This window comes from Mobula birostris, chromosome 4 (genome assembly GCF_030028105.1).
Source record: "Mobula birostris isolate sMobBir1 chromosome 4, sMobBir1.hap1, whole genome shotgun sequence".
Taxonomy (NCBI): Eukaryota; Metazoa; Chordata; class Chondrichthyes; order Myliobatiformes; family Myliobatidae; genus Mobula; species Mobula birostris.
This window is the reverse complement of record NC_092373.1, coordinates 9789169-9808224: the sequence shown is the minus strand read 5'-3', so window position 1 is coordinate 9808224 and position 19056 is coordinate 9789169. Positions and strand designations below refer to the sequence as shown.

General features: G+C 44.6%; 1 protein-coding gene across 1 annotated transcript in view; it reads right to left on the bottom strand.

Annotated features, from left to right (window-relative positions):
• The window catches only part of mmp23bb (matrix metallopeptidase 23bb), a 46952-nt gene extending 28864 nt beyond the window's left edge, over nt 1–18088 (bottom strand). The window contains exons 1-3 of the mRNA XM_072254469.1: nt 17939–18088; nt 10761–10903; nt 3730–3866 (exon numbers count right to left, since the gene is read on the bottom strand). Of these exons, the coding sequence (XP_072110570.1) occupies nt 3730–3866; nt 10761–10903; nt 17939–18088 (430 nt within the window). The remainder of the gene's footprint in view (nt 1–3729; nt 3867–10760; nt 10904–17938) is intronic.
• Nucleotides 18089–19056: the final 968 nt, after the last annotated feature.

Here is a 19056-nt window from a genome sequence, read left to right as displayed (position 1 = left end):
AATCCCCACAGTCCAAAAAATAATTAATTAATATAACAAATGGAGGTAGCTTTTTTATACTGATTATCTGCCAGTGGCTAATATGAGGAGGTATCATTTTAAGGTGACTTGGAGGAAAGTATAGAGTGGGATGTCAGAGAGCGAGTTTTTTTTTATAAACACACGCTGCCAGGAGTGGTGGTAGAGGCAAATACATTTCAGAAACGCTTAGACTGGTTGCCATGGGAGCGTCGCGCTTAGGACAATGCTACTGCAGCTCGGGGCATCGGAGTTCAGAGATCAATTCCAGCACTGTCTGCAAGGATTTTGACAGCCCTTCCCATCAATGTGTAGGCTTTCTCCAGGTGCTCCGTTTTCCACCCACAATCCAAAGATGTACAGGTTACTAGGTAAATTGGTCCTTGTAAATTGTCCTGTGATTAGGCTCGTGTCAAATAAATGGATTGTTGGCTGCTGCACCTCATTGAGGTGGAAAAGCCTGTTCGGCCCCGTCTGTCTAAATCAATAAAAGATAGGCAGATGGGTGGTAGAAAACTTGGAGGGCTACATGGGAGGGGTTAGATTGATCAAAGTGCAGGTTAAAAGTCAACATCATGAGCTGAGGAGCCTGTGCAGTGCTGTAATGTAATGTTCTATGTTCTACATTCGATGCTCTATCTCTCCTCGTTCCTTTAAAGCCCAATGAAGGGTCTCAATCTGAAACATCGAATGCCAATTTCCTTCCACAGACACCCAGTTCCTCCAGCATTTGTATGTTGTAGCAAATGGTGGGGTGGGGGAGGGGAATCCTTGCAATTGGATCCTCAGCTTCCTAACCGGAAGACCACAACCTGTGCTGAGTAGGAATAACATCTCCATCTCTCTGACGATCAACAATGCTGCACCTCAGGGATATGTTCTTAGCCCACTGCTCCACTCTCTCTGCACCCATGACTTGTGGCTAGGCACAGCGCAAATGTCACCAATAAATTTGCTGATGATACCACCATCGTTGGCAGAATCTTAGATGGAGACGAGAGGGTGCACAGGAGCGAGATATTTCAGCTGGTTGAATGGTGGCACAGCAACAACCTTGCAAACAATGTCAGTAAGACAAAAGAGCTGATTGTGGACTCAGAAGGCGTAAAATGAAGGAATACAGACCAGTACTCAAGGAGGGACCCAGAAGTATAACGAGTGAGAAATTTCAAGTTGCTGGGTGTCAATATCTCAGAGGGCCTTACCCGGACAACATAACTGTGAGCTTTACTTTAGTGGTTGGTAAGTTGATGAAGTAGATCCTGAGAGGCAGGATTTATGAACATTTGGAGATGCATAATATGATTAGGAATAGTCAGCATGGCTTTGTCAAGGGCAGGTCGTGCCTTACGAGCCTGATGGAATTTTTTGAGGATGTGACTAAACACATTGATGAAGGTAGAGTAGTAGATGTAGTGTATATGGATTTCAGCAAGGCATTTGACAAGGTACCCCATGCAAGGTTTATTGAGAAAGTAAGGAGGCATGGGATTCAAGGGGGACGTTGCTTTGTGGATCCAGAACTAGCTTGCCCATAGAAGGCAAAGAGTGGTTGTAGATGGGTCATATTCTGCATGGAGGTCAGTGACCAGTGGTGTGCCTCAGAGATCTGTTCTGGGACCCTTACTCTTCATGAGTTTTATAAATGACCTGGATGAGGAAGTGGAGGGATGGGTTAGTAGGTTTGCTGATGACACAAAGGTTGGAGGTGTTGTGGATAGAGTGGAGGGCTGTCAGAGGTTACAGCGGGACATTGATAGGATGCAAAACTGGGCTGAGAAGTGGCAGATGGAGTTCAACCCAGATAAGTGTGAGGTGGTTCATTGTGGTAGGTCAGATATGATGACCAAATATAGTTTTAATGGTTAGACTCTTGGCATTGTGGAAAATCAGAGGGATCTTGAGGTTCGAGTCCAGAGACACTCAAAGCTGCTGCGCAGGTTGACCATGTGGCTCAGAAAACCTTCATCAATCATCGGATTGAGTTTAGGAGCCGAGATGTAATGTTGCAGCTGTGTAGGACCCTGGTCAGACCCCACTAGGAGTACTGTGCTCAGTTCTGGTCGCCTCACTGCAGAAGGGAGGTGGAAGCCATAGAAAGTGTCCAGAGGAGATTTACAAGGACGTTGCCTGGATTGGGGAGCATGCCTTATGAGAATAGGTTGAGTGAACTTGGCCTTTTTTCCTTGGAGCGATGCTGGATGAGAGGTGACCTGATAGAGGTGTATAAGATAATGAGAGGCATTCATTGTGTCGACAGTCAAAGGCTTTTTCCCAGGGCTGAAATGGCTAGCATGACAGGGCACAGTTTTAAGGTGCTTGGAAGTAGGTACAGGGAAGATGTCAGGAGTAAGTTATTTTTTGTTTTTTTTTTTAAACACAGGGAGTGGTGAGTGCGTCGAATGGGCTGCCAGCGATGGCGGTGGAGGCGGATATGATAGGGTCTTTTAAGAGATTCCTGGACAGGTACATGGAGCCCAGAAAAATAGAGGGCTATGGGTAACCCTAGGAAATTTCTAAGGTAAGGACGTGTTCAGCACAGCTTTGTGGGCTGAAGGGCCTGTATTGTGCTGTAGGTTTTCTATGTTTCTATATCAATGCAGCTACAAAGAAGGCAAGACAACAGCTATATTTCATTAGGAGTTTGAGGAGATTTGTATGTCATCAAAAACAAATGCTTCTGACTGGCTGAATCGCAATCAGGTATCCGGAGGGCTACTGTACAGGATCGAAGTAAACTGCAGAGTGTTATAAAAGTAGTCATCTCCATCATAGGCACTAGCCTCCGTAGTATCCAGGACATCTTCAAACAATGATGTCAACATCCATCATTAAGGACTCCCACCACCCAGGACATGCCCTCTTCTCATTGTTACCATCAGGTAGGAGGTACAGAAGCCTGAAAGCACATACTCAGTGATTCAGGAACAGCTTCTTCCTCTCTGTCATCCAACTTCTGAATGGACATTCAACCCAGGAATACTACCTCACTACTTTTCTATTTTTTTGTGTTGCATATTTAATTTAACTATTTAATATATATATTCATACTATAATCCACAGTTTTTTTCTCTACTATTGTGAATTACATTGTACTGCTGCCACAAAGTTTACAAATTTCACAACATACACTGGTCACTGGTGATACTAAACCCGATTCTGATATTGGTTTGCAACCTGAAAGAATGCTGAATCACATTTCAAACATGGGGGAGTTGATGGGAATATGGGAAGATTGGGAGAGGAATGGGACTCAATGGGCTGGATGGGCTCCTGTATCAAAAGTCTCTGCATAAAGGTTCTGAGTAATCCTATCAAATATTGAAAAGACTAGACAGAGTGACGTAGGGAGGATGTTTCCTGTGGTGTGGAAGTCTAGAATCAGAGGACACTGACTCAGAATACAAGGGCATCCATTTAGAACAGAGATGAAGAATTACAGTACTTTAGCCAGAGGGTGGTGAATCTGTGGAATTCATTGCCACAGGTGACTGTGGAGGCAAAGTCATTGGGTATATTTAAAGCTGAGGTTGATAGGTTCTTGATTAGTCAAGGTCTCAAAGGGTACAGAGAGAGGGTAGGAGAATAGGGTTGAGAGGGATAAGAAATCAGCCATGTTGGAATGGCAGAGCACACTCAATGGGCTGAATGGCTTAATTCTGCTCCAACGTCTTTCAGCCTAAAAGGAAGGGAAAAGAGAGCAGTGCCCACCAATTTTGATATCTGCATCCTTTTGTGCTGGGACTTCAGTAAAGATGAGAGGTGAGACGTCACTCCACATTATAAAGGCGATTGCAATGGCTTTCCGGGTGTCATCCTTGTTCAGGGTGCTTGGAAATTTCACAATCCTGTGAAGAAAGGGAAGGGATTCTGTGATTATCTGTAGAAAACATTCTCCCGCTAATGGACTGCTCACTCTGGTCTCCCTGTTTGTTTTATAGAATGGAGCAGCACAGAAAGACTCTTTGTCTCACCTTGTTCAAGATCAAGAGAGTTCAAGAATCAGGATTGTTTAATGTCATTTCCAGTACACAAGTGTAAAGGAAAATGGACTAATTCCATTATTACCACTTATGGTCTTACGGAAATTAAAATAATTTTTACTCCAGATTGAATGCAGCAAAAACAAAACATAATAAGATAAAGAACACAATAATAGTAAAAACACAATAAATATAAATACATAAGATAGCTTATAAGATTATAAGACCATAAGATATAGGAGCAGAAGAAGTAGGCCATTCAGCCCATCAAGTCTGCTCCACCATTCAATCATGGGCTGATCCAATTCTTCCAGTCATCCCCACTCCTCTGCTTTCACCCCATAGCCTTTAATACCCTGGCTAATCAAGAACCTATCAATCTCTGCCTTAAATGCACCCAGTGACTTGGCCTCCACAGCCTCACGTGGCAACAAATTCCACAGATTTACCACCCTCTGACTAAAGTAATTTCTCCACATATCAGTTCTAAATGGACATACTTCAATCCTGACGTCATGCCCTCTTGTCCTAGAATCCCCTACCATGGGAGATAACTTTGCCATATCTAATCTGTTCAGGCCTTTTAACATTCAGAATATTTGTATGAGATCCCCCTCATTCTCCTGAACTCCAGGGAATACAGCCCAAGAGCTGCCAGACATTCCTCAAATGGTAACCCTTTCATTCTTGTATTTGTATGTCCATAAAGTGAAGCTAAGCACAGGAGTGTCTCTGACAGGAAACGATAAAGTAATTGTGCTTGGGGGGTTGGAGGGGTTGATCAGACTTACTTCTTGGGGAAAATAACTGTATTGAATCTACTGATTAATCTACTAGATTGAGTCTACTAGATTAATACCATTTTTCTGTGTTAAGGTCACATCCCTCTTTGCCTTTCCTGTCCAACACTGTATCTGTCTCCACCACATCCTATGGCAGGTCCTTCCACACATTCCACAGGACCACCACCCTCTGTGTGAAAAAGATACTCCTCAGATCAAACATCTCCCCCTTTCACCATGAACCTGTTCACTCTGGGGAATAGTGACTATTCATATATCTTCAAACACAAGCCAATTTGAAGATGCTGGAAATCTTGAGTAACACACACGAAATGCTGGAGGAACTTGATTGGTCAGGCAGCATCTATGGAGGGAAGTTAACAGTCATTGTTTCAGGCCAAGACCATTCATCAGGACTATACAACGGAATCAGATTTATTATCATTGACATACGTCATGAAATATGTCCAGTACAGTACATTAAAAATTGCTATTAATTACAATAAGAAATATATACACACTTACCACATCATTAGCTACCTCCTGTACCTAATAAAGTGGCCCATGGGTGCATGCTCATGGTCTTCTGCTGCTGTAGTCCATCCACTTCAAGATTTGACATGTTGTGCAACCAGAGATGCTCCTCAGCACACCCCTGTTCTAATACATGGTTACTTGAGTTCCTGTCCACTTTCCTGTCAGCTTGAACCAGTCTGGCCATTCTCTCATTATCAAGGTGCTTTCACTCACAGGATGTTTTCCATTTTTAGCACCATTCCTTGTAAATTCCAGAGACTGTTCTGCGTGAAAATCTCAGGAGGTCAGCAGCTTTTGAGGTACTCAAACCACCCCATCTGGCACAAACAATCAAATGTGACATGGTCAAACTCAGTTAGATTACATTTCTTCCCCCTTCTGCTAATTAGTCAGAACAACAACTGAACCTTTTGACCATGTCTGCATGCTTTTATGCATTTAGTTGGTGCCACATGATTAGTTGAATAGATATTTGCATTAACAAGCAGGCGTATAGTTGTACCTAATAAAGTGGCCACTGAGTGTGCATCTCTATAATGCTATAATAATTCCTTCGTCCTTTCATCTCCATTTGGATTTGTAAAATAGTAAGATCCTTCATGTAGTGTCTATCTGTGCTGTCATTGGGAATTATATAAATGCTTAAATATTCAAATTTAGTGTAGTTATCAAAAGGCTATTTCTGAAAGGTTCCTCCCTCCAGAAGTCACCAAAAATTAAAGTAAAGGAACACAAAGTGAAAGAAATCTATACTTGGTAATTTACTGCTTTATCTGAGTTAATAGTTCACAACAGCCAATATGCATCACCGTGAACTAGAGTGCAAGCTATGGGCTTACAGTTGGAGGAGTGGATTTGTATGATTGGGTAGTTGATTGTCTGCATAAACCTGATGAACCAAACAGCCTGTTACTCTGTGGTTTGGCTCGGTGACTGACTCAGTTGTGATAAGAAGGTTCAAGGCCAAATCACTATAATACATAGGAGAAGTATTAGACCCTTCGACCCATTGGGTCTCTTCTGCCATTCTATCATAAGAACACAAGAAATAGGAGCAGGACTCGGCCATCTGGCCCATCGAGCCTGCTCTGCCATTCAATAAGATCATGGCTGATCCCATTGATACGAGGCAAACCTGTGCTGAAATCTATGGCAATGTGGGACCACGGGTGTTGGGGGACCAGCTGGGGCTACAGCAGGAGCACTGGCTACAGTCACTCGCCCCAATAGATTCAAGGTGAAATGTTACCTCACTTGGAAGGACTGTTTGGGGCCCTGAATGGTAGTGAGGGAGGAGGTGTAGGGGCAGGTGTAGCACCTGTTCTGCTTGCAAGGGTAAGTGCCAGGAGGGAGATCAGTGGGGAGGGATGAATGAACAAGGGAGTTGCGTAGGGAGCAATCCCTGCGGAGAGCATAAAGTGGGCGGGGGGAAGGAAATATGTGCTTGGTGGTGGGATCCCACTGGAGATAGTGGAAATTCCGGAGAATTATGTGCTGGATGCGGAGGCTGGTGGGGTGGTAGGTGAGGACAAGAGGAACCCTATCCCTGGTTGGGTGATAGAAGGATGGGGTGAGGGCAAATGTGCACGAAATGGAAGAAATGTGGGTGAGGGCAATATTAATGGTGGAGGGAAGGATAGCCTCTTTCTTTGAAGAAAGAGGATACCTCATTAGTTGTGGAATGAAAATATTCATCCTGAGAGCAGATGCATCTGAGACAGAGGAACTGAGAGAAGGGGATGGCATTTTCACAAGTGACGGGGTGGGAAGAGGTATAGTCCAGGTAGCTGTGAGAATCAATAGATTTATAAAAGATATCAGTAGATAAATTGTCTCTAGTGATAGATACAGATCGAGAAAGGGGAGGGAGGTGTCAGAAATGGGCCAGGTAAATTTGAGGGCAGGGTGGAAGTTGGAGGTAAAGTTGACGAAGTCAACGAGCTCGGTATGGGTGCAGGAAGCAGTGCCAATGCAGACATCGATGTAGTGTAGGAATAGTTGGGGAGTGACACCGGTGTTGGCTTGGAACATAGACTGTTACACATAGCTAACAAAAGGGCAGCCATAGCTGGGACCCATGTGCTTTTGGTTTGAAGGAAATGGGAGGAGCTGGAAGAGAAATTGACAGTGAGGACCAGTTCTGCCAGATGTGGTAGTGGAGGGGAACAGGTTGGGACTGTTATCCAGAAAGAAGCAGAGAGCTTTAAGGCCCTCCTGATGGGCGATGGAGGTATATAGGGACTGGACTTCCAGATAATGCTTTTGAGGTCAGTGGAGATCTCCTGGGTAGACAGCTCATTGTTCAAATGCTCCAAGAGGCCAACAGTGCTTCTGTATTCCAGCCGCACTCCGACGTGATGGTCCTGAGTTCCATGGTGTAATCTAGCACCGAGCTTGACACAGGCAAAGCATCCAATCGTTTGCCCCCTTCCACTTCTCAGAAGGCTAAAATCCCAGAGCATCTCAGTGGTGAAATCCTCATATTGGTTATAAATAGGTTTTGCGCCAGTTAGCGATAGCCCAGGTCAGAGCTCACCCAGTCACGAGAGAAATGATGAAGGCAATCTTGGTTCGGTCTGTAACATACAAAGATCTCTGAAGTTTGAAATGTAAGATGAACTGGGAGAGGAAGTTGTGGCATCAGGTTGGGGCTCAGTCGAAGCGTTCGGACACTGGAATTCAGGGTTCCGAGGGAGGAGATTGACTGGCGTGAGGTTACTGTATCGAGGTGGAGAGTTGGTTGAGAGTGGAGAGCAGACAGTCAGTGGTTTCCTGCTGCTTCCGGACTTTGTGCTCATGTTGATGGACGACGACATTCAGGCAAGCAAACCCTGCCGGGCCAATCGCTGGTTCACCCACCCTGTCTGGAAACGTAGAGGAGGCTTGACACAAATGCTGAGCAGTGGAGACAAATTAGAGGTGAGCAATAACTTTAATAATAAACTGCAAAATGACAAGGCATGAGGTGCCACAAAACAAGAGAGAACAGAAACTAAACATGACAAGGCAATGTAATAACTGAAGACAGGAAGCAACTAGTTGCGGGTGGGTGGTTTGCATGAGTGAACAAGGACTGTGGATGAGAACATGGTTTAAATAGGCTACAGGTGATGAGTTGGAAACAAGAGGCAGATGACTTCCATTAGCTGGGTGGAGACTGCATGTACAGACTTCACATCTTAACCCTTAACCTAAACCCGTGCCTTCAAGTTTTATACACATCTGCTACAGGGAAAGCTTCCCACTAACTGATTTATTTATGTCTCTTATGAACAGGAAACTGTTCATTCTCTCTTCTCTCCTTCTTGTCAAACAGAAGAAAGATCGACAAAGGATTTTTATACAGAGTGGTGAGTATTTGGAACGAGCTGCCTGAGGAATTGGTTGAGGCAGGTACAATAGTATCACTTAAGAAGTAATGGGATAGGCACATGGAAGAGCAGAGCTTGGAGAGATATGAGGCAAATGCAGGAAATTCGGACTAGCTGGGTGGGCACCGTGGTCAGCACGGACTGGTTGAGCTAAAGGTCCGATACCTGTGCTGTATCGCTCTTGTTTTGTGACTCTAACTCGGGCTGTGGAAAGGCAGTTTTGAGCTGTAGTAAAGATGCTGCCTGTCCCTGTGCAACACTGGGCACTGGTATGGAAAAGGTGAACAGCTTCAAGTTCTTGGGCATCAACATCTCAAAGGATCTGCCCTAGACCCAATGTATTGTTGTAATCATGAAGCAGGCACACCAGTGACTATACTTCATTAGGAGTTTGAGGAGATTTGGTATGGCACCAAAGAAAACCATAAGACCATAAAACATAAGAGCAGAATTAGGACATTCAACCCATCAAGTTTGCTCCGCCATTCCATCATGGCTGATTTAATCCCTCTTAATCCCACTCTCCTTCCTCCTCCCTATAACTTTTGGTGGCCTGATTAATCAAGAACCTATCAACTTTCACCTTAAATCTACCCACTGACTTGGACTTCACAGCTGTCTGTGGCAATGAATTTCACAGATTTACCACCCTCTGGCCAAAAGAAATTTTTCCTCATCTCTGTTCTAAATGGACACCCTCAGTTCTGAGGCAGTACCTTCTAGTCCTAGACTCCCCCACTAGAGGAAACATCCTCTCCACATCACTCTATCTAGGCCTTTCAATATTCAATAGGCTTCAGTGTGACCCCCTCATTCTTCTAAACTCCAGCAAGCACAGAACCAGATCCATCAAATGCTCCTTGCATGTTAACACTTTCTTTCCTGGGATAATTCTCGTGAACCTGCTCTGGAACCTCTCCAATGCTAGCACAGGTGTTCTGAGATAAGGGGCCAAAACTACTCACAATACTCCAAGTGGGGTCTGATCGATGCCTGATAAAGCCTCAGCATTACATCCTTGCTTTTGTATTCTAGTCCTCTCGAAATGAATGCTAACATTGCAGTTATACAGTGGAGAGTATTCCGAGCCTGTTATGGAGGCTCCAATGCACAGGATCACAAGACTGCCGAGCGTCAACTCAGCCAGCTCTATCACTGGCACACCTCTCCCCACCATGGAGGACATCTTCAAGAGAAGGAGGTACCAGAGCCTGAAGACCCACACTCAATGTTTTAGGAACAGCTTCTTCCCCTCCGCTGTCAGATTTCTGAACAATCCAATAGCACTATTTATTTGTTTGTCTAGTTATTACTGTAACATAGTAATTTCTAATGTATTGCACTCACAGCTGCTGCAAAACAATAAATTAACATGGCATAATTCAGTAATAATAAATCTGATTCTGATTATGAAAGAGTATCACCCTGAAATGCAAACTCAGCTTCTCTCTCCACAGGCGCTGCCTGTCCTGCTGAGAATGAACAGTATACAGTTACTGTGACATCTGTGAGTGATGATAAACCTAATTCTGATATGGGTCTCTATTATGGACTGAGTGGGAAGGGAGAGGGGAATCATGGTTGGGAAAAGGGGAAGAGGGGAGGGAGTGGGAAGCATCGGAGACCCATTCTGTAATGATCAATAAAGCGATTGTTTGGAATCAAATGGCCTTGCCTGGTGTCTCAGGGCTGGGTGTGTCTGCACTGGCACCACCCACCACTGGCACTCCTCCTCTGCCACCTCTCCCACACCCCTCCCATGTGCTCCACCCTCGCCATTCCCAAACATCCTCTGCTCCCGCCAGATTTCCAAACTCGCTCTCTGCTCCATTGACAAATACTGTACTGTGCAAAAGTCTTAGGCACCTGAGCTATATATATGTACCCAAGGCTTTTGCTCTGTACTGTATTCTATTTTCACCTCTGAATTTCAGCTCCTGCCGTATTTTACTTTTCTATTAAAGATGGTGTTTGTTTGAATTTGCCCACTGCTTTTGACAGCCAGTTTGGTCTGCTGGCCCAGGAAGTGTACCTGAAGCAAGGTCTGCCCATTGCAATGATCCACTCACTTGTAGGTGATGTTGAAGTGATCCCACTTGTGGAGTGAAGGGTTAATGGCGTACCGCTTCCTGCGCCGCAGAAGCATGTCGTGTATCTTTTCAGCTGAGGCTGGGATCTGGTACGATTTGCGCAGTGCAGCTCTCCCTTCTTCCTGCAAGTGTAATGGAAATGGTGCAGTTAGAAATGGTTCAAGTCAGGGCTCCCGATGTTCTGGCTGGTGGGATCTCCTCCACCTTGCCTAGTTCCTACAGAAATAACTCCAGATGTCCTGCACTGGGGAAGGTGGAGATGGGGAGGACTCAGAAGCAAGCTGACATGCAGCACCATCCTCAGTAGGTTGTGTGTTTCCTCCCACATTCCAAAGACGTACGGGTAAGGGTCAGTAAGTTGTAGGCATGCTATGCTGGTGCCGCAAGCATGCTGACACTTGCAAACTACAAAACTGTGTGTTCGTTAATGCAAATGATGCATTTCACTGCATGTTTCAATGTTTTCATGTGCATGTGACAAATAAAGCTAATCCTTATCTCAATATTTATCAAAGTATTAACACCCGTCAATCTCTGCTCTGCAAAATGATCTGATAGTGGAGTTGAGGAGGTACGGAGGTCTGAGGTCCTGCACTACCAGCTCCAGGAACTGTTATTATCCTACAGCCATCAGGCTCCTGAACCGTGGATAACTTCTCTCACCACTACTCTGAACTGATTCGATGACCTACAGGCCTACTTTCAAGACTCTCACAACTCACGTTCTCGGTATTATTTATTTATTTCCATGTTTTATCTTCTTCAGCACGTTGGATGTTTGTCAGTTTTTGCCTGTTTATAAATATTTTTTCATAAACTCTACTGTATTTCTTTTTTCACTGTAATTGCCTACATGAAGATGAATCTGAAGAGACTATACCTTGAGATACGGCAACACGGCAGCAGAGCAGTCAATGCTTTTCAATTCCTGCTGCTGTCTGCAAGGAGTTTGTATGTTCTCCCCATGACTGTGTGAGTTTCCTCCGGCTGCTCCAGCTTCCTTCCACATTCCAAAGATATACGGGTTAGGGTTAGTAAATCGTAGACATGTTTGTTGGCACCAGAAGCGTGGCAACACTTGCAAGTTGCCCCCCGCGAACCATACACTTCACTGTACATTTCGATATTTCAAAGCATATGTAAAAAAATACAGCTAATTTTTAGACTACAGGGAGTTAGAGAGGAAGTTGAGAAGCAGGGCCTCAAAGGTAGTAATCTCGGGATTACCGCCTGTGCCACGCGACAGTGAGTATAGGAATAGGATGAGGTGGAGGATAACTGCGTGGCTGAGGGATTGGAGCAGAGGGCAGGGATTCAGATTTCTGGATCACTGGGACCCCTTTTGGGGCAGGTGTGACCTGTACAAAAGGACGGGTTGCACTTGAATCCCAGGGGGAACCAATATCATGCTAGGGAGGTTTGCTAAGACTATCAGGAAGAGTTTAAACTAGAATTGCTGGGGGGTGAGAACCGAACTGAAGAGATGGAGGAAGAGGTGGTTGGTTCACAAGCAGAGAAAGCTTGGAGACAGTGCGAGAGGGAGGATAGTCAGGTGATAGAGGAGGGACGTGCTCAGACCAATCATTTGAGATGTGTCTATTTTAATGCAAGGAGTATTATGAACAAAGCGGATGAGCTTAGAGCATGGATCAGTACTTGGAGTTATGATGTTGTGGCCATTACAGAGACTTGGGTGACTCAGGGGTGGGAATGGTTACTTCAAATGCCGGGTTTTAGATGTTTCAGAAAGGACAGGGAGGGAGGCAAAAGAGGTGGGAGCGTGGCACTGTTGATCAGAGATAGTGTCACAGCTGCAGAAAAGGAGGAAGACATGGAGGGATTACCTATGGAGCCCTTGTGGGTAGAAGATAGGAACAGGAAAGGGTCAATAACTCTATTAGGTGTTTTTTATAGACCACCCAATTGTAACAGGGACATCGCGGAGCAGATAGAGAGACAGATTCTGGAAAGGTATAATAATAACAGGGTTGTTAAGGTGGGTAATTTCCCAAATATCGATTGGCATCTCCCTAGGGTGAGGGGTTTAGATGGGGTGGAGTTTGTTAGATGTGTTCAGGAAGGTTTCTTGACACAGTATGTAGATAAGCCTACAAGAGGAGAGGCTGTACTTGATCTGATACTGGGAATTGAACCTGGTCAGGTGTCAGGTCTCTCAGTGGGAGAGTATTTTGGAGATAGTAATCACAATTCTATCTCCTTTACCGTAGCATTGGAGAGGGATAGAAACAGACAAGTTAGGAAAGCATTTAATAGGAGTAAGGGGAAATATAAGGCTATCAGGCAGGAACTTGGATGCATAAATTGGAAACAGATGTCCTCAGGGAAACCCACGGAAGAAATGTGGCAAATGTTCAGGGGATTTTTGCATGGTGTTCTGCACAGGTACGTTCCAATGAGACAGGGAAAGGATAGTCGAGTACAGGAACCATGGTGTACAAAGGCTGTTGAAAATCTAGTCAAGAAGAAAAGAAGAGCTTACAAAAGGTTCAAAAAACTAGGTAATGATAGAGATCTAGAAGATTATAAGGCTAGCAGGAAGGAGCCAGAAGGAGAAATTAGGAGAGAAGCAGAAATTCGGAGAACCAGAAGGGGCTATGAGAAGGCCTTGGCGGACAGGATTAATACTTGGCATTCTACAAGTATGTGAAGAGCAAGAGGATAAGATGTGAGAGGATAGGACCAAGCAAGTGTGACAGTGGAACAGTGTGTATGGAACCGAAGGAGACAGCAGAGGTACAGTTCTTAAGGAATAGTTTGCTTCAGTATTCACTACGGAAAAGGATCTTGGTGATTGTAGGGATGACTTACTGTAGACTGATAAGCTTGAGCATGTAGATATTAAAGAAGAGGATGTGCTGGAGCATTTGGAAAGCATCAAGTTGGATAAGTCACTGGGACCGTACAGGATGTACCCCAGGCTACTGTGGGAGGTGAGGGAGGAGATTGCTGAGCCTCTGGCAATGATTTTTGCATCATCAATGGGGAAAGGAGAGGTTCCGGAGAATTGGAGGATTGCAGATGTTGTTCCCTTATTCAAGAAGGGGAGTAGAGATAGCCCAGGAAATTATAGACCAGTGAGTCTTACTTCAGTGGTTGGTAAGCTGATAGAGAAGATCCTGAGAGGCAAGATTTATGAACATTTGGAAAGGCGTAATATGATTAGGAATAGTCAGCATGGCTTTGTCAAAGGCAGGTTGTGTCTTATAAGCCTGATTGGATAGTGTGGAGGGTTGTCAGAGGTTACAGCGGGACATTGATAGGATGCAAAACTGGGCTGAGAAGTGGCAGATGGAGTTCAACCCAGATAAGTGTGAGGTGGTTCATTTTGGTAGGTCAAATATGATGGCAGAATATAGTATGAATGGTAAGACTCTCGGCAGTGTGGAGGATCAGAGAGATCTTGGGGTCTAAGTCCATAGGACACTCAAAGCTGCTGCACAGGTTGACTCTGTGGTTACGAAGGCATACGGTGCATTGGCCTTCATCAATCCTGGGATTGAGTTTAAGAGCCAAGAGTTAATGTTACCAAGAGGTCAGACCCCACTTGGAGTACTGTGCTCAGTTCTGGTCGCATCACTACAGGAAGGATGTGGAAACTATTGAAAGAGTGCAGAAGAGATTTACAAGGATGTTGCCTGGATTGGGGAGCATGCCTTATGAGAATAGGTTGCGTGAACTTGGTCTTTTCTCCTTGGAGCGACAGGGGATGAGGGGTGACCTGATAGAGCTGTTCAAAATGATGAGAGGCATTGATCGTGTGGATAGTCAGAGACTTTTTCCAAGGGCTGAGATGGCTAGCACAAGAGGGCACAGTTTTAAGGTGCTTGGAAGTAGGTACAGAGGAGATGTCAGGGGTAAGTATTGTTATGCAGAGGGTGGTGAGTGTGTGGAATGGGCTGCCAGCGGCGGTGGTGGAGGCGAATACGATAGGGTTTTTTGAGAGACTCCTGGATAGGTACATGGAGCTTAGAAAAACAGAGGGCTATAGGTGACTCTGGGTAATTTCTAAGGTAAGGACATGTTCAGCATAGCATTGTGGGCCGAAGGGCCTGTATTATGCTGTAGATTTTCTGTTTCTCTGTTTCTTTTTTTATATGGTAACATATACATACTTTGATAATAAATTTACTTTGAACTTTCGAACTTTGAGAAATCCTGCCCATCAATTTGAGTTATTCTTGTGCACCCAAAACCTGTGATTAACCAAAGTCACATTGTGACATTGGCTCCGGTAATGTTAACTATACGTGGCATGACACCAACAGTTAGTCTCTTGTCTCCAAGCTCCTCCTAATGGTGTCCCTGCACACTGTGCCCGGCAAACTGAGAAAGGGAATTAGTGGTAACTGGTTTATTATTGTCCTAGGTGCAGAGATACCTTGTACCTGAGTTAAAGAGGTGTAGGGCTAGGGGGATATGGGCCAAGTGCTGGAAATTGAGATGAGCTGGCTGGGCGACCTGGTCAGCATGCACTGGTTGGGCTGAAGGGTCTGTATCTGTGCAATATTGCTCTCTGATTCGATGAATTTCAGTGAAAAGCTTTTGTTTGTTTGCCATCCGTACATTAGTACACTGGGATAGTACAAAAGGAAAGATCATAACAAAATGCAGAGTAAGGTATTACAGTTACAGAAAAAGTGTAGTGTAGGAAGAAAATAGGCTGGTAGGTTGTGAGATCAAGAGTCCATCTTCTCGTACAAGAGGTCTGTTCAGCAGTCTTATAGCAGTGAGGTAGAAGCTGCCTTTGATCCTGGTGGTACATTCTTTAGGGCTTTTGTGCCTTCTATCCAATGGAAGATGGGAGAAGAGAGAATCTCTAGAGTGGGTGAAATCTTTGGTTTATGTTGACCAATTTAGCAAGCAAGATGTGTAGACTGAGGTCACGGAGGGAAGGCTGAAACTTGTGATGTTCTGAGCTGTGTTTTCCACAGCTCTTATGGTCGTCACCCCTCACCCATTAGGCTGAAGATGCAAGAGCCTGAAAGCACAGAGCACCAGGCTAAAGGACAGTACAAGACAGTTCCCTAGTACAATCAGCTAGACTCTTGACCTCACGATCAGCCTCATCATGGCTTTGTGCCTTACTGTCTACCTTGCTTGGTAACTGTAACAAAATACTCTGCAAGTCATTGTCCTTTTCCCCTGTGCTACCTCAATGACCTTTTGCAAAGCAGGTAAACAAATAAGGTACAAAGATCATGAGGAGGTAGATCAATCATACAAGATTCCATTCAGGACTTTTGTAACAGTGGCAGAGAAGTTGTCGTTGAGCCTGGTGATGTGTGCTTCCAAGACTTTGTATCTTCTGTGCAATGGGAGGGGGGAGAAGAGAGAAAGGCTGAGGTGGGACATGTCTTTGATTATTCTGGCTGCTTTGCACAGGCAGCAGGATATGTAGCAAGGATCGATATAGGGGAGGCTGGTGACTATTCTGTCATAAACATTCTGATACCCACTTGCATAATAGTTGATTCTCAATCCAACTGTTTGTAATTAAGAAGGGTGATCAAGGAAAATTCAGTAAAACAAAAACGTCCAACCAACGTCCAATCTTTAAAATCACTGTAATTTTTTTTCTCCTAGGATTTACTCACTATTTCATTGTTTCCTGGAGTCTAGGCTTCGTCATTTAAAAAAAATTATGGAAGACACAGAGAATATTGGAACATTATTATGAGCAGTTTTAGGCCCCTTATCTAATAAAGAATGTGCTGGCAATGAAGAGAATCTGAGGAGATTCCTGAGAGTGATCCTTGGAATGAAAGGGTTAATGTGTGAGGAGCGTTTGATGGTTCTGGGCTGAGGTTTAGAGAATAAGGTAGGATTGAAACCCATCGAATATTGAGAGGTCTGGATAGAGTGGGCATGGAGAGAATGCTTCCAGTACTGGGGAGTATAGGACCAGAGGGAAGAGCCTCAGAATAGAAGGGCGGCACTTTAGAACAGAGATGAAAAGGAATTTCTTTAGCCAGGGGTGGTGAATCTGTGGAATTCATTATCACAGACAGCTGTGGAGGTCAAATCACTGGATATATTTAAAGTGGAGATTGATAGGTTTGTGATTAGTTAAGGCATCAAAGGTTATAGGGAGAAGGCAGGAAAGTGGGGTTGAGAGGGAATCAGCCATGATGGAATGGTGTAGCAGTCTTAATGGGCCGAATTAAGACCTATGAGACCTATGTCTTATGGTGCAAAATAACATAAATTCCAGTAGAGAGAGATTTACCCTGGTCATTAAAATAGTCATATCGTCATAGAACACTACTGCACAGAACCAACCCTACGCAAGTTCAAAGTACATTTATCATCAAAGTATGCATATTATATACAACCTTGAGATTGGTCTCCTTACAGGTAGCCACAAAACACAGAAACCCAAAAGAACCCATTTAAAAAAAGACTTCAAACACCCAATGTGTAGAGAGAGAGAAAAAAAAACAAGTCATGCGAACAATAAATGAAGCCATCCACAGACATGAAGCTGCGGCCTCCGTTCAGCGCAAAGCCGAGTAAACGTCGCAGAGCGGTGAGCTGAACTAACTCGTCCCCCACCTCCGGCCCCAGCACCCTGACCTTTCCAATCTGGCCAGGGGCTTAAATCATCCGAACATTGGGTCATTTCTCACTGCCACTTGCTGCTTCAATGTGCTCTCAGGGCCGCACCCACCTTTCCAATTCAGCCCATCCATCATTCTGCCAAGTCCTATCAACATGCACCCGGAACATAGCTCTGCCTACCTTCCCATCCTCGTGCCTATCCAAATGAGCTGCATCACCCAGCAACCCACCAATTTAACACTGGCCTAATCACAGGACAATGTACAATGACTAATTAACCTACCAGAACACCTTTGGCCTGCGGGAGGAAACCCACGCGGTCATGGGGAGAACGTACAAACTCCTGACAGTCAGCGCCAGAATTGAACTCCAAACACCAAGTGCCCTGAATTGTAATAGTGTCATACTACTGTAACACCCTAAATATATCAAAGCAGTTCTACAAACTTTAAATCAAATTGTATAATTCCTCAATATTGATATTATAATTTTCCCTAAAGAGAACATTAGCACTTCCTTTCTGTAATTAGGTTAGTAGTTTACTTTTCTGGTCAAATTTTTGTAAAATTCACTCTTACCAGCTCGATCTTCCACGCAGGGAAAGCTTCAGGATGATTGGGGAAGAGCAAGGCTATCCAGAGCAACAGAAACAAAGAGAAACTCCAGGAAAATAATCCACAATCAGCCTTTTTGGACTGGTAACACATTTCGAAAGGCTTCACCCACATTTCACTCCACAGACGCTGAAAATACCTTCTTAAGGAAATACAAAGGTAGAAGTTTCTCTAGAGGAGTCCCCCGTTAACAGTGAGTTAGCAACAATCCCTGGCATATTTCTGTTCTCAGTATCGTTATTACATACGTAGACATGCCACGAGTAGCTTACAGCCCTCTCTCAGTCTTACCTCTCAAGATTGAAAGCAGCTGTACGATGCTGGAGAAGACAGCAGGGGCAGCCTCGTGGCTGCACAGGAATCCTGTCTCTGATTAATTTACAACCTGGAACAGTACTTTGCTCGGACAGGCCCTTCGGCCCAGAATTTTGTGTCGAACTAGTTAAACTAGGAATGAGATGAGACTTTCAGACATAGGATCAGAACTAGGCCATTCGGGCCATCGAGTCTGCTCCGCCATTCAGAACATAGCTGGTTTATGATATCGAACAGTACAGCAGAGGAGCGGGCCACTTGACCCACAGTGTTGTACCAAAACAGTTAAAAAGCAAATCAAAAACTCCCAGACACTAACCCCTCCTATCTACACAATGGCCATATCCCTCCATCTTCCTAAATCTATGTGCCTATCTAAACATCTCCTGATGATGATGATGATGTATATGCCACCACCACCATACCAGGCAGCACATTCCAGGCATCCACCACTCTCTGAGAAAAAAACTTACTCCTCACACTCCCTTTGAACCTACCCCCCTCACCTTCAATGCATGCCCTCTGGTATTAAACATTTCAACCCTGGGAAACACTGTGTACATACATCTACTGATGCTTCTGGACACATCTTCAGTGATGCTCCCTGTCTACTCTATCTATGCCTCTCATAATCTTACAAACCTCTGTCAGATCTCCCCTCAGCTTTTGACACTCCAGAGAAAACAACCCAGGTTTATCCAGCCTCTCATGATAGCACATGCCCTCTAAGCCAGGCAGCATCCCGGTAAACCTCTTCTGCACCCTCT